Source organism: Vitis vinifera, chromosome 17 (assembly GCF_030704535.1).
Source record: "Vitis vinifera cultivar Pinot Noir 40024 chromosome 17, ASM3070453v1".
Taxonomy (NCBI): domain Eukaryota; kingdom Viridiplantae; phylum Streptophyta; class Magnoliopsida; order Vitales; family Vitaceae; genus Vitis; species Vitis vinifera.
Window position 1 is genome coordinate 16,758,412 of NC_081821.1, and position 16,138 is coordinate 16,774,549.

General features: G+C 35.9%; 1 protein-coding gene across 3 annotated transcripts in view; it reads left to right on the plus strand.

The window, feature by feature from the left end:
* Positions 1–16,138, plus strand: part of LOC100245056 (putative 3,4-dihydroxy-2-butanone kinase) — an 83,768-nt gene that overhangs the window by 41,940 nt on the left and 25,690 nt on the right. For all 3 annotated transcript variants that reach the window (XM_059733937.1, XM_010665604.3, XM_059733938.1), the window contains 4 exons: positions 729–784; positions 5,745–5,875; positions 5,948–6,040; positions 14,559–14,623. In XM_059733937.1, the coding sequence (XP_059589920.1) occupies positions 729–784; positions 5,745–5,875; positions 5,948–6,040; positions 14,559–14,623 (345 nt within the window). The remainder of the gene's footprint in view (positions 1–728; positions 785–5,744; positions 5,876–5,947; positions 6,041–14,558; positions 14,624–16,138) is intronic.

Consider the following 16,138-nt stretch of genomic DNA (forward strand, 5'->3'; position numbering starts at 1 on the left):
TGGACATCCAACTTGGTATTATTAGATGAATCAAGTATCACCGAGATAGCCTTAGGATTAATACCTTTTTATTTTATTTTATAAAATTTTAAAATGATGAAAAACTAAGAAATATTTATTAATGAACTTTTGCTATTAGAAACTGAGAAATATTATTAATGAAACAAAAATAAGGGTGTTAGGAAGGATGAGAATCCTTCACAAGGAAAAAGACCGAGCTAAATAAGACCCCCTCAATGTAGTCTCAATAAGACCAAGCACATGTAACTAGAATTTTTTGGGAATGAATGACAATGGTCATGCTCTATTTTTGCTTTCGTAGTACCTTGTAGGTAATCTGATCTTGATTAACTCTTACAAAGTCATGGCAATATCATGAGTCTCACATATTATGAAACTATTATTCTCTTCCTTGCAAGCTCCATGTGTCATCTCTTCTTGAATATGAAGTTACTAGGCAGCTAATTTTGTGGGTTAAAGTATTGCAATTTAACAAGAAAATAATTCCATTCTATGAGTAGTTTGCTTTGCTTTTTGCTGCTCTTATATGAATGCTTTTTAGCTAGTCTATTTCTTTATCCCTTTAATAGGATTAAACTTAATTTCTTTTATTTTCTTTTATGTTATATCTCTTGTATTGTTACAAAAAACATATAATATCTTTTATATTTAACTTTACACCTGATTTGATATTCTATTGTTTTTCTCATTTCTTTTTATATTTGTAGGAAACTAACTATGTTCCGATCACTCGAGGAAACAGAGTGGTGCTCCTCATCAATGGGTATATTCATGGATTTTCTTTTATGCTTTCTAATCAAGTTAGGATTACTCCAACAATATAAAGGAAAATAAGCGCACCCTAATGTGAATGACTTGAATACTCGAAGTATATGCTTACCAATTGAGTAGAATAAATTTCTTGTTGTTTCCCTTGACTAGAAGAAAATGGTGGATGAGCAATGAGACTCAAAAGGGAATTACAAATCAACATATGGTTTATTGACTCTTTTATTCTACCCTAAAAAAAATCTTGTCATCAGTACAATGAGAATTGATTTCAACTTGAAGCTTCATGTCAACAATTATAGGTTGTCTTCATGAATCTTATTTTAGCATTCTTTCCATCTAGGTAAGAAAAATATGGAACATTTTCTTTTCTTTTCTTTTCTTTTTTCTTTTTTTTTTGTCTCCCATTTATAGGGGAATAGCTCATGTCTTAGTGATTTTTCATGTCAATCATACTATGGCTATAAGAAGTAAATACCAATGACATACTACAGTTGAGAAGGCCATTCAAAGCCCTTAGCCCTGATTGGTGCACCCTTTGTAGGAGGAGTGGAGAGACGGTTGATCATCTTTTCCTACATTGTCCGATTACTTTAGGGTTATGACACAAGATATTCCCACAAGCTGGGATGGTGTGGGTTCAGCCATATAGTATTTGTGATATGATGGTTATCTCCTTTAAGTGTTTTGGGAACTCTACTAGAGGCAAAACTTGTTGGAAGATTGCTTGTCTCACTTTGTTGTGGGTTGTGTGGAGAGGGAGGAAGGCTAAGATTTTTGGGGATACTTGGAAGACGCTTGAGATGATGTGGGACTTACTTCATTTCCATGTTTCTTTTTGGGCCCACTATACTGGCATTTTTAAACCATTTCCATTGAGAGTAATTTAGCTTAATTGGCTTTTGGTATGTACACCCTAGGTTTAGGCCTACTTGGTGAGGTCCCTAGATGAGCGTAAGGAGATGTTATACTTGTATAGGGCTTTTTTTTTGTTTCTTTTGTATAGTCCTCCTTGTAAAGCGGAGGTTTCTTTGGGTCTTTTGATCAGGTTTGTATTTCATGGGAAAAAGTTCTCATCCTTCTCATGTTTTTATTCACTTTAATTAATACATCTTTTGTTTATGATAAAAAAAAAAAAAAATACTATAGCTTTATTTCTATCACAAAGAAAATATACATTAGATTTGCTGAAGGATTACAAGAATGTTGGGATGCAAACTGATTGACACTCCAATCGATGCAAATCATAAATTGGGAATGAATATTGAGAACAAGGCTGTAAATAAGGAGAACTATCAAAAACTGGTTGGCAAATTAATCTATTTGTCTCAGACAAGGCCCAATATAGCCTTTGTAGTAGGAGTTGTCAGTCAATTCATGCATAACCCTAATGAAGATCATATGAATGCAATATTTAGAATTTTGAAGTATCTGAAAGGGACTCTAGGAAGGGGACTTCTATTCTCAAAAAATGACATGCTAGATATTGAGGCCTACACTGATGCAGATTGAGCAGGTTCAATTAGGGACCATAGGTCTACATCTGACTACTGTACATTCCTTGGAGGCAACTTGGTAACATGGAGAAGTAAGAAACAATCGATTGTGGTAAGGTCAAGTACTGAAACAGAATTTTGGTCTCTAGCTTTGGGAAAATGTGAACTAATCTGGCTCAAATCCTTAATGCAAGAGTTGAAGCTAGTTAACAACCATCCTATGATACTTATTGTGATAATAAAGCATCTTTTGACATAACTCACAATCCAATTCAATATGACAGAACCAAGCATGTGGAGGTAGATAGACATTTCATCAAAGAGAAACTTGAGAATGGCCTCGTTTGCATGGCCTATATTTCCTTTGATAAGCAACTAGCTGATCTTTTTACGAAAGGACTATTGAAAAAAAAATTCCAGGAAAAATTGGGTTTGAATCATATTTCTGAAAATTTTGAACACTTGGCATGTCTTTGATTTTTCTTAGAGAAGATAAACCCATGTAATTCGTGTATGATCATTGGTGAATGTAATGAACCATTTTTTACCATTTGAGGTTGTGACTTTGGACAGTCCCCAGATGTCATTGTGTATCAATGAGAATGGTGTAGATGGTGTATATGGTCTTGGATGAAATGACACTTGGATATGTTTAGCAAGCTGACATATCTCACATTGAAAAGAAATCGAAGCTTTATTATCAAATAATGAAGGTAACAAACGTTTCAAAGATGAAAAATTAGGGTGGCCAAGTCTATGGTGCCACAATATTATTTCCTTAGTACTAGAAATCGAAACAGATGCAACAGCAGACACAAGACCTTGTTGACTCTCTTGATTTTCATCATCAAAGAAATAAGGTTCATCATGAACCCTAGCACTGCCAATTGTCCTCCTCGATGATCGCTCCTGAAATTGACATGATGAAGACATAATTTAGCAACACAATAATTGTCATGAGTAATTTTGCTAATAGATGTCAAATTGCATTTTTATGAGGGAACATGAAGCACAATTTTAAGGTTAAGATCCTTAGAGATTTTAATTGTTCCTACTCTTGCAACAGAAGACGAGGACCCGTCTGCAATTTTAACAGTGGTGTTACTAGAACAAGGAACATAAGAATGAAAGAGATCATAACCACCTGTCATATGATTGGAAGTGCTTGAATCAATGATCCAAGGTTCCTTAGAATAAATTGAAGATTTCAAGGCTGAGTGATGGTTATCGGATTGAGCAACTGAGCATGACCCTAGATTTGAACCTGCTTGAGAATAGAGATGAGGTGGATGAGGGTTGATTGAGAAGGCGATATAGATGTTCCACTTGTTCTTTACTAAATTGGATTGAAGTCCCAATTTTTTTTTTTTTTGCATTTCCATCCTTGTCACTGCTTGATTTAGTTTGATTGGCTCTTCCTTCTACTTGTCTTCGAGGTGCTCGATTGGATGGTTTATTGTGAATTTTCTAGCATATTTCTCTAGTATGGCTGTGGCGATTATAGTGATCGTACCACATTCTTTCTCCTTTGCATGGAGTCTTTGGTTTGTTTTTGGCTTGCCCGGTTGGTGGAATATTTTTGGAAAGAAGTGTTGATCCATTTGGAGTTGTTTGACTTGGTGGTCCGTCATTTGGCAACATTACTCTCTGCTGACATTCTTCTTGTCAAACCTCAATGAAGGCTTTTTCAGTGTTTGGGAATGGGATTCTGCTCGACACCTGATCCCTGACTTCGTCGAGGTTTCTATTAAGTTTGACAAGGAAATCGTAAACACACTCCTTTTCGAGATTCCGTTGCTGTTTTACATTGCACTCGGCACATGTAGAATCGTCTTTGAGAAATAAATTGAGCTCCTGCCACAGGTCTTGCAAATTAGAGAAATACTGGGTGACAGATTGAAATTCTTGTTTCATCTCTTTCAATTTCAATTGAAGTTCAAAGACTTGTGAAGTGTTCCCGAGATCGGAGTACATTCTTCGAGCCGTGTCCTTGACTTCCTTTTCCATTTAAGGAACAAATTTTTTTTTTTTTTGATAAATCGTTTTAAGGAACAAATATTGACGGCTATTTTTTGGCTCCATCGAGTTAATGAGCCAAGCGAGTATGATGGAGTTTTTAGCCAACCGTGTTTTGTACATTGGGCCGGTTGGTGCAGGAGCTTTAATTTCTTCGGTAATGTATCCTAGCTTTCCTTTGCCACAAATGACAAACTTGACAGATTGGGCCCATTGCAAGTAATTCTTGTCGTCAAATTTATGAGTTGTAATTTGGAGTGAACCTGTCTATCCTTCGTGAAACGTCGCTACGAAATGATCGATTCAAGTCTGGCAGCTGGAATTTGCAAACTTGACGATTTCTCCTTTTGAAGATCCTGTCATGGCAGTTTTAGCCATGTCGATGTAGCCCTTAGGTTCTGATACCATGAATACAGTTTGAATACTAATGTTGCGTTATTTTATTCAATTGAAGGTAATACATTTAAATAGACCATGGACGATCAAGGACTAACAACAAATCCCTAAACACACTCTTGGGATCACTGGAAATTGATATAGACCACAATATGACTTTATTTGAAATTAAAAGCAATTTAAAACCAAATCCTAACAACCGGAAATAACAACCAAATCTAAAATAAATAACATTGACTAATTCAAACCTCCTAATCAAATCAAATCTGATTTGATTTGATCTGCCAACAGGAATGCTAGAATTTTTGAGGACAAAATAAATCTATGGACAACCAATTAGAGGTTTTTTTTTTTTTTTGGATGCTTGCCACTAAGGAGTTTTGTCTTGTGATCTTGCTCGACTGTAGATCAATTTGTTTCCCCAGAGAGGCAGTCAGACAGTCACCTGGAAGGAAGCTTTCACACATGTTCCGTAGGTGATCAAAGTTGAATGGGTATTGTTGGGCTATTTAGACATAGAGGGCTGATTATCATATTTCTCAAATCAAGAAGGTTGTTTCTTGGGTGACTTGGGATAGGAAGGGACCTTGGAGATATGACCATCGGTTGTGGAGAATGGCACGCATTCCAACATGGTGGGATGCTCACCAGAGGAGCTAGTCCCATTCTGCTTTCTTTGGGACTATCTACTCTCTTGAGAGTTTCAGGATATGTTTTGGTCAGGGGCTTTGTATAGGATGCTCTTAATTTTATCTTCCGTCTTCTCCTTTGTTTTCTTTTCTCGTTCTCTTTGTATCACATGTTTTTTTAGAGGATTTCTCATCCTCATAAATTCTTCACTATATGTAGAAACTGTTCTTGTTTCTTATCACGAAAATATTTATACATATTGTTGACTGTCTTCTCCATCTTTCATATGCATCATCCAGCCTTTTACCTGCTTTTTACCTGCTTTTTACCTGTTTTTCCAAAGTCATCATCAGTCTAAAAGTATTGTTGTTTCTGAGGAAAGACTTGGCCACTTATTTTTGGTTCTTTTAATTGCAGCTTAGGTGCCACCCCTGCAATGGAACTGATGATTGCAGCAGGAAAAGCAGTCCCTAGATTGCAGCTGGAACATGGACTAGCTGTTGATAGAGTGTATACAGGATCATTTATGACTTCTCTTGATATGGCAGGTTTGTTATTGTTGGAAAGAGCTTTCTTTTTTGTCAGATAAATAGATGTTCTCAGTTCTGTGTTTTTGGCAGGATTTTCAATTTCTGTCATGAAGGCAGATCAATCAATTTTGCAACGTTTGGATGCTGCAACTAAGGCTCCACATTGGCCTGTTGGTGTTGATGGTCAGTGATTGTGTTGGAACATGTGGTTTTCTCTCTAATATCACTTTGTTTCAGTAAAGCTTCTCAGTAGAATCATGCAGTGATGGTCTATAGTATTCTTGTATCAAAATACTTATCAACTTTTTAGAGTAATGACCGGCCATCTTTACATCTTAATACAGTGATAGAAATGAAGTTTGTAAATAGAGGCTAGAAAATAAATGAAATACCTCCTTTAATTTATTTGAATGACCAACCAATACATTTATATAGGAAAACCTAACAACTAGATAGGAACTGAAAAAGCTTCCTAATCACCTACAACAACTATATTTTAAATTTTAGAAAAAGAATATTAATAAAACTAATATAACAAACTTGATCCTAATCAATATTCTCTCCACTCCCCCTCAAGTTGGGAAAAAATGTCTAGTATTCCCAACTTGTATGTTAGATCCTCAAAGCTTTGTCTTGGGAAGCCTTCTGTCAACATGTCTGCAGTCTGTTGCTTCATAGGAATGGTGATGCATATTAGCTCTTCTTCTATTTCCTCTTTGATAAAATGACGATCAATTTCCACGTGCTTTGTTCTATAGTGATGGATTGGGTTGTAAGCTATACTTATGGTAGTTTTGTTGCTGCAATTGAGGTTCATAGGATTGTGTGAGGGCATCCTCAACTCCTTTAGTAGTAACTTCAACCAAATCATTTCACAAATCCTTAGCCATAGACCTTAACTTGGCCTTAACGCTGCTTTTAGCAACTACTCTTTGCTTTTTTACTTCACCAGATCACTGAATTTCCCTAAAGAAATGTGCAATATCTTGAGGTAGGCCTCCTATCTTCTACTAAGTTAGCCCAATTAGGATCGGTGAAAGCTTAAATCTTCTTCTCTACTCTCTTCCCTAAAAACAATCCCTTTCTTGGAGTACCTCAATATTCTATTCATTGCCTATAAATATTCCTCACATGGTGCATGCATATACTGAATTGCCACACTTAAAATGAATGCTAAGTCGGGTCTAGTTTGTGCTAAGTAGATAAGCTTACCAACTAGCCTTTGGTACCTGCCCTTATTCACGGGTGTCCCTCCTTTATTCTATCCAAATATATACACCTCTTCATCCAATTCTCCATTTAAAAAAGCATTCTTGACATCTAACTGGTGTAGTGGCCATTCTAGATTTGCTGTAAGAGATAGTAGAACCCTTAAAGGATTGAGTTTTGCAATAGGAGCAAAGGTCTTATGATAATCTACTCCATAAGTTTGAGTAAATCCCTTTGCCACCAGCCTCACCTTGTATCACTCAATTATGTCCTGTAAATTGTACTTTATAGTGAATACCAACTTGTAGCCCACTATGCTCTTCCCTATGGGCAAACTCATCAACTCCTAAGTGCCATTCTTTTCTAATGTACTCATTTCCTCTTGAGCAACCTTCTTTTGCTCCAAAATAGCTAGTCTTTTGTATGGACCTTAGGATTTCTACATTAGAGAGATTAGTAGTAAAAGCATGAATGGAAGGTGATAGTTTTTTCATAAGACACGACCTAAGAGATGGGATGAAGTGTACATGACGTGACTCCCTTACAAAGGGCAATGGGCAAATTTAACACTGTAAGATCATGTTCAATAGATGAAATTGAGATGGGAATGGAATTGAGATTACATGAATTATTCTAGTTTGCCACTTCTGGTTCAAATTCTTGACCATGAGGAGACATGAGGTGTTGTCCACTTTGAGGTTTGAATCTCCTTAAATAGACATGAGGCCCTGGTTGGTTTTGCCTTTGAAAATCTCTCCTTGCTTCTAAGTTTTCTTGATTTGGTGATTACATAGTAGGTTCGACCATGACATAAGGAGAAGAAACAAAAGGGATTGAAGCAGGATTGAGCAATGATAATTCCCAAAAACAATCTTCACTTGGTATAAGGAGAAGAAATAGGAGGGGTTGAAGCAGGATCGAGCAATGATAATTCCTAAAAACAATCTTCACTTGGTTATGTCTCCCCTTGAAGTGGCTAGTAAATTGGGTTGAGACTCAGAGAAGGTAACATCTTTGGACGTTAAGAATTTTTTTTTTTGTAATTGTACAATAGCATCTATAACCCTTTTGATTAGGTGAATAACCAAGAAAGACACATTTAGTGGCTCGAGGCTCAAGCTTACTTTGGTTAGCTGAATGATTCTGAACAAACTTTGGACAACTAAAGATTCAAAGGTGTAGAGAATTAACAAACTTGAAATGATGATAGGATTTAATGAGGGTTGAAATTAGAGTTTGGTAGTTTAGGATCCTAGATGGCATTCTCTTTATCAAGTAAGAGGTAGTAAGGACGACCTCTTCCCATAGGCACTTGGGAATATGCATAGTGAACATTAAAGCCCTTGCAACCTCTAGTAAATGTCTATTTTTTCTTTCAAAAGCCCCATTCTATTGTGGAGTGTCCACACATGAACTCTAGTGAATTATCCCTTGTTTTGCTAGCTACTCTCCCAAGATATAATGGAAATATTCTCAACCATCATCTATTCTTAGAACTTGAATTAGTGTTTGGAACTGATTTTGGACTATGGAATGAGAGTTTTGAAAGATATGGCAAGTTTCAAAATTTTCCTTTAAGAGATAAACCCAACATACTTGTGTATGTCCATCTGTAAATGTTAAAAACCATTTTTACTAGAGATCTTTGTTACTCTAGAAGGCCCTCAAATGTCACTATGAATTACAAAAAATGGCTTTGAAGATTTTTAAGGTTGAGCAAGAAACATTGCACAATTGTGTTCGGCAAGTTTGACATACTTCACATTGGAATAAACATGGATTTTAATTTCTGAATAACAATGGAAATAGTTTTTTCAAACAAATAAAGTTAGGATGGCCTAACCTACGAAACCATGACATTATTTCTTGATCACTAAAAACAGAAATAGATTTACAACTAGAAACTAGATTTTGTTCACTCTCGGGTTCTTCCTCTTTAAAGTAGTATAACCCTCATGTTCTCTACCATTGCCAATCGTCCTCCCCCAAAAGTGGTTCCTGAATTCATAGTAAGATGGAGAGAATGTAGCAACACATTTTTGCTAATCGAGAAAAGTTTGCAAGACAACTTTGGAACATGGAGAATTGAATGAAATGTTAAGTTTTTTGAGATTTTTATTGAACCTTTTCAAGCAACAATGAAAAGTAACCCATCGACTATCTTAACCTTGTAGTTATGAGAGCATGGAGAATGAGAAACAAAGGATTGTGGACTACAGGTCATGTGATTTGAAGCTCCCAAATTAATGATCCAAGTCTCCCTTTTATTTTGACCAGCATGAAGAGCAGTAACAAATGTACTTGTTTAGGCTAGAGTGCATGAGGAAATATGGACCATTGGCTGTGATTAAGATTGGGACTGATTTGGGAGCTTATACAGGTTGTCTGGCTGCTCTTTAATTTGTTCCCTGTTGAGTGAATTCTCCCTTGTAGTACTCTCAGATTTGGTGGCAGCATGATCATCTACTATTGCTTGGAAACCTCTTGCATTAGTTGGTTTACTTGGTTTCTAGTTTGGTGGCTTGCCATGCAGCTTCCAACCGGTTTCCTTGGTGTGGTGAAGCCTATGACAATGGTCACACAAGATGGTCGCCCTTTTGTAGAATACTACAATGCGTTAAACTTGATATTCATGGAGCTTGATTATTGGAGACCCAATTATATGACGTGTATAGCTGATATTGAGAAACGAAGGAAGCGTATTGCTGAGGATCGGGTTTATATATTTTTTGTAGGTCTTGATCATAGTTTGGATCAAGTTAATGATAGTGTTTTGGCACCTCTCCTTTACCAAGTCTAGATGAAGCCTATTCACTAGTCAATTGTGAAGCGCAGAGGTAGGTCACCATGGGAACAAAAGATTACTTGAAACTTTTGCAATGGTTGTCTATAAGAATAACACATGACCAACATCTTTTATTCCTATTGACTGTTCTTCTCGCTTCTGCACTCACTGCAATAGCATCAAACATACGACAAATGTTTGTTGGAAGAAGCATGGTTATCCAGAGTGGTACAAGCTTAAACAAGCTAAAAGGAAGTAGAAGAAATCAACTCAGGTTGCTCTTACTGATGTTACTTCTCTAGCTTTTGGTTCTCAGGTTTCTTGATTATCTTCTCAAGAAGGTAATTTTGGTTTAGCCTTTATTTCTATTGCCTCTAATACTTGGGTTATTGATTCAAGTATGACTAGGCATTCTTCCTTACTTTACTTTCTAATGCCCTCACTTGTTAAGTCTGCTCAAGTTGCTAATGAGACTCCTATACTGATTTCAGGAGCCAAGAATGTCTCACTTTCCCCCACACTCTCCATGTCCTTTGTCTTACTTGCGCCAAGTCTCTCTAATAGTGTTCTTTCTATTAGCAAGATTACCAAACATCTAAGCTGTTTTGTAACCTTCCATTCTACTCATTGTGTATTTCGTGACAGTTTTATGAAGATGACGATTGGCATTGGTAAGGAGACGGGAGGTCTTTACTACTTAGAGGGGGTAATAGAGTTACAATCTGAATTTGATCATATTTTTCAAGTAGCTAGAGAAACGTTTGATAGAGAAAAGATTCTTTTGTGGCATTGCTAATTAGGTCACTGATCTTTTTCTTATTTGGAACGTTTATATCCTTGGTTGTTTCGAAATATTTCAATTTCTAGTTTAAGGTGTGAACAATGCATTTATGCTAAAAATCATTGTGCGCTGTTTAAAATAAGTCTCAATAAAAGCCCGGTTCTTTTTACTCATGTTTTTACAAATGTTTAAGGTCCTTTTTTTATTCCTTCTGCTTTGAGTCATATATACTTTGTGTCTTTTATTGATGACTGTACTAGGGTGAGGTGGGTATATTTGCTTTAGTCTAAGAATGATGTTTTACATGTCAATCCTCAATTTTTTAAAATGACTGCCACACAATTTAATACTCAGGTTAGGGTTTTTCACTCTAACAATGGTTGTGAGTTTGTGAATTAGTTTTTGTTGATTTATTCAAAGAAAATGGAATCCTCCATCAAACAATGTGTACATACACACCACAATAGAATGACATAGTAGAGCGTAAAAATTTAGGTGGCCTAAGCTTTAGGCTTGAAGCTTTACCATGTGTGTTCCAAAACGTTTTTAGGCTAAGCCTGTCATGAGTATTGTCTTTCTCATCAACCGAATGGCTGCTTGTGCCATTGATTATCAAACTCCTTTGCAAATGTTATCACAGTTTCACTTTATTCGTTCTACTTTGAATATTTGTCCTAAAGTTTTTGGTTGTGTATGTTATATTCATCTACACTCTCATTAAATGGATAAGCTTGGTCCTCATGCTTTTAACTGTGTCTTTCTTGGTTACTTTAATTCCAAAAAGGGTTATAAATGCTTTCATCCTCCTACAAGCAAATACTATGTCTCCATTGATGTTCAATTCTACGAAGGGGAGTCTTATTTTTCTAGGAATGTGTCTTTGGTTCCTCTTCAAAGAGAGATTAGTAGTAAGGAAGAGGAAAGGTTATGGTTAGAAGAGAAGAGGTTATGGATTTCAGGTCGAGAAGGATTCAATTGATTTGGGAAAGGGGGAGTCTTTAGATACTCCCAACCCTATGACAATTGAGTTTGAATTTGAGGAAAGAAGGGATGGAAGACCAGCCAAATTATTTCAACAAAGTCATACAAGGAAGAACAAAGATTCTATTGTTATGCCCCCTTCAAGCTCTAATACTCCTCTTGATGGTACTACCATGCGACCGGATGACTCTTTTGAGACAAACTGAGGTACGTGTTCCTTCACCTTTAACTTCTGAAAATGCTACCTTGAATCCACAAGTTGGTGAACAAGGTAAGGGATATCCTCTTCATGATCGTAAAGAACTTGATAGGTTAGGTTTCTCAAAATCATCCTCTAATGTTGTCTATCCCATTTCTGATTTTGTCTCTTATCATCACCTATATACGACTCACCTTGCTTTTGCTCTTCAGTTATCCTCTGCGTCTATTTCAAGTCATCACCTATCTAAGTGGAAGTTTGTTATGGTAGAAGAGATGAAGACTCTTTAGAAGAAGTCTACTTGGGAGATGGTTGAGCTCCCTTAGGAAAAGAAGATAGTGGGATGTAAGTGAGTGTTTTTAGTAAAGTAGAAGTTAGATGGGACAATTGTAGATACAAAGTTAGATTGGTTGCTAAGGGATATACCTAGACTTACAGAATTGACTATCAAGAGACTTTTGCCCATGTGGCCAAGATGAACACAGTTAAGAGTCATACTCTCTCTTAGGGTCAATCTGAATTGGCCATTAAGATAGTTTGATGTAAAGAATGCCTTTCTCCATGGTGATTTGTTAGAGGAGGTGTACATGATCCCCCTTTAGGGTTTACACCAAAAAGAAGCAAGGTATGCAAACTAAAAAGGCTTTGTATGGATTGAAGCAGTCGTCCAGGGTATGGTTTGATAGGTTGAGTTAGTCGATGGAGTATGGTTTTAAGCAAGTGATGACATATCAAACTTTGTTTTATAAGAGAGATGGTGATGACATTACTTTGCTTATTGTTTATGTTGATGACATGATTGTTATAGGTAGTGATTTTACAAAAATAGAGAAGCTTCAGAGCTATTTGGTCAAGGAATTTGAAATGAAGGACTTGGGTGCTCTAAAATACCTCTTAGGCATTGAGATGTCTCGGTCCAAGCAAGGACTCTTCCTCTCATTACAGAAGTATACATTAGATGTCTTGGTTGAAACTGGTAACTCTGCTTGCGAACCTATAAATACTCCAATTGAGATAAATCATAGCTTGTTCATTTGCCCTGATCAGATTCCAATGAACAAAGAAATATATCAAGGACTAGTGGGAAAATCAATCTATTTGACCCACATTAGACTTGACTTGTCATATGTAGTTAGTGTTTTAATGCATAATTCAAGTGATTGACATATGAAGTAAATCGTATCCTGACCTATCTAAAGCATTCTCTAGGCAAAGGCATTATGTTCTCCAAACATGGATAACTAGATGTTGAGGGCTACATAAGCTCTTAACTTTATTGGATCCCATATTGGATAGAAAGTCTACTTCAGGGTATGTGTCATTTGTAGGAGGGAATTTGGTAATCGGAGGAGTAAGAAACAAAATGTGGTCTCGTTATCTAGTATAGAAATTAAATATTGTGCGTTCCATCATACGACTATGGAACTTTCTTGGCTAAGAATTCCCTTAAGCTAGCTTGGGTTTAGTCCTAAGAAACCTATGGTGCTCTTTTGTGATGATACAACAACTATTGAGATTGCTAATAATATGGTACAACATGATCGAACTAAGCATATTGAACTTGACAGGAACTACATCAAGGATAACCTAGATTCTATCATGATAAAGTTTCCTTACATCAAGAGTGCAAATCAATTGGCGGATATGATGACTCATGCTGTTACTAGTGGTCCATTCTATGCATTATTATCCAAGTTGGACATGTACAATATCTATGCACCAACTTGAGGGGGAGAGTTAACATATACAATTGTGATGTATAGTTGTGTATAATTGTGTACAACTGTGTATATAACCATAATTGATTGCGTAGTTGTGCTTTATACAACAGTTCATTATTCTGTATAATTGTCTATTATTTTGTATAGTTGGCTATCCTAAAATAGCCTTGTGTACCTTATATAAATACCCTTGAGATATATGAAAATATTCATTCAACAATTTACCAAGTAACCTCATAAAATAAATCAAGCTCTTGCCATAAGTTCTTCAATGCATTATAGTATTGAGTCACAGATTGACTACCTTGTTTTATATCCCATAGCTTTGATTTGATGTCAAATACTTGTGTAGAATTCCCCAAATTTGAGTAAGTCATTTTTATAGCTTCCCTAACATCCTTTGCAGTTCGCAAAAAAAGGTATGTTTGGCCAATTTTAGTCTCCATAAAATTAATCAGCCACACAATTACTATTCAATTTTCTACATCCCATCCTTAAAAAGTAGGATCATTCGCCTTTGGTTGATCTAGTCAAGTGTCTGAATTTTCCTCGCTCTCGAATAACCAATTTGACCCACTACGACCATTGCAAGTAATTTTTGTTGTTCAACTTGTGGGCTGTGATTTGGAGAGACGTGTTGTCTCCTCCTTGCAATATGCTTGTCCCAACCATGATGATTGTTTTAGCCATTAAACTCTTAGACTAGGGGTACAATTCTGATACCATGTAAATAGAGATTAGAAAATAAATGAAATAACTATCTTAATTTATTTAAATGAACAACCGATACATTTATAGAGAAAAACCTAACAACCGGATAGAATCTAGGCTAAGCAAAATCCCTAGAAAATAGGAATTGAAACTTCAGAGAGATAAACTTTCCTAGTCACCTACAACTTTATTTTAAATTTTTAAAAATAATATTAATAAAACTAACATAACAAATTTGATCCTAATCAATATTCTCTACAAGGTTGAACATGCATTTCACTTTTCCTGGATTCGGGGATTATTGTTACTTGCAGGTAATCGCCCAGCTGCCAAGATTCCTGTTCCAATGCCACCTTGTCGTTCAACAAAGAGTGATGAGGTATGTCTTCAAATTTCTTATCGCCTTCTAATGGATTTTGTCACGGAAAAACAAGTTTATTCTATGAGAAGTTATTTACTTGCTTTGAATTTAAAATCATACTAGCTTTTGTTGTATAAAATAGTAGTTTCATGAGGTTAAAGCCTGCTAAAATAAGATGGCGCCTTCATTTTAAATCCATATTACGTATTAAACATTTGATGAAACTGATTGGAAAATATGATATTATCAAAATGTGAGGGGGTATCCTATAGTGATGATTGAAGAAATATTGCATTCTTTTAACCCAGATGTTCTGGAACTTATATTTTATTTTCATTTTTTTCCTTATGTTCTCAAAGCTTTATCTGTGGCAACTTGGTACTTATTGAAAAATCAGAGTTTAATTCTTTTTACCAAAGCTATGGGATACCCCATATTAGTACCAAAAAATAGTTTAATTTGAACAATGATGGAAGTATTAGTATATGATTTGCTTATTATAAACAAGATTCAATAGAAAATAGTATAGATAATGACTTGGATTCAGAATTAGAGACTGGAGAAACATTTAAGATGGATTCATTTACCAGTGAAGATATGTTAAAATTGATTGATGATAGATGGAATGTTATCTTAGAAGAACTCAAAACTAAAAATGGACATTTAGAAAAAGAGGCTGTAGAACACTTAGTGTTGGAGAGTATGATATACATCATGAACCTAAATCCTACGAGCTTAAGATTTTAAGAAAATTGGTAGTTTAATATAGTATCAGAATAAGTCAGTGATTGACTTGTATTCTGTCTTTTTGTGGCCTTCATTGCGCAAAAACCCTTTCTGTTTTCAGTGGCCTTCATTGCCAAATATTTTCCTTTCTCTTGTAATCTTTCATACCCATAACTTCATTCCTTTTTGGCCTAAATTGCCATTGTGAAACATTACCCTGTCCTATCTTTCCTATATCTGCATTCGTAACTCAGCAAAGAGGTTGTGGAAAAGGAGGAGGCCAATGAGCAAGCCTAGGCAAGATCATCAAGAGGAGATCATGGAGAACAATTCAAAAACAACATTTTTTAGCAATGTTGAACTGGAAAGGCTGAGAAAATTACTGAATCAGTGGGATAATGTGGGTCTGAACTCCACTCAGGTTACAGATACTTGTTCCATGGCCCACCCAGGTAATAGCTATACCTTAAATGGCTCTTTTGAAAATCATTCCAACACTTGGATCATTAATTCAGGTGCTTTTGAACATATGACAAGTTATTCAAATTTTTTCTCAACATATTCTACTTGTTCGGGAAAACAAAATATAAAAGTGGCAGATGGATCTTTCTCTGCTATTGCAGGCCAAGGACCAACACCAATAAAATAAATCCTTCTTTAACCCTAAAATCAATTCTCCATGTCCATTGAAAAACTCACTAAGGATCTGAATTGTATTGTTATATTTACATTCACTGGCTGCATCCTTCAGGACTAGGCAACTGGGAAGATGATTGGGCATGTTGAAATGAAAGAGGGGTTGTACTG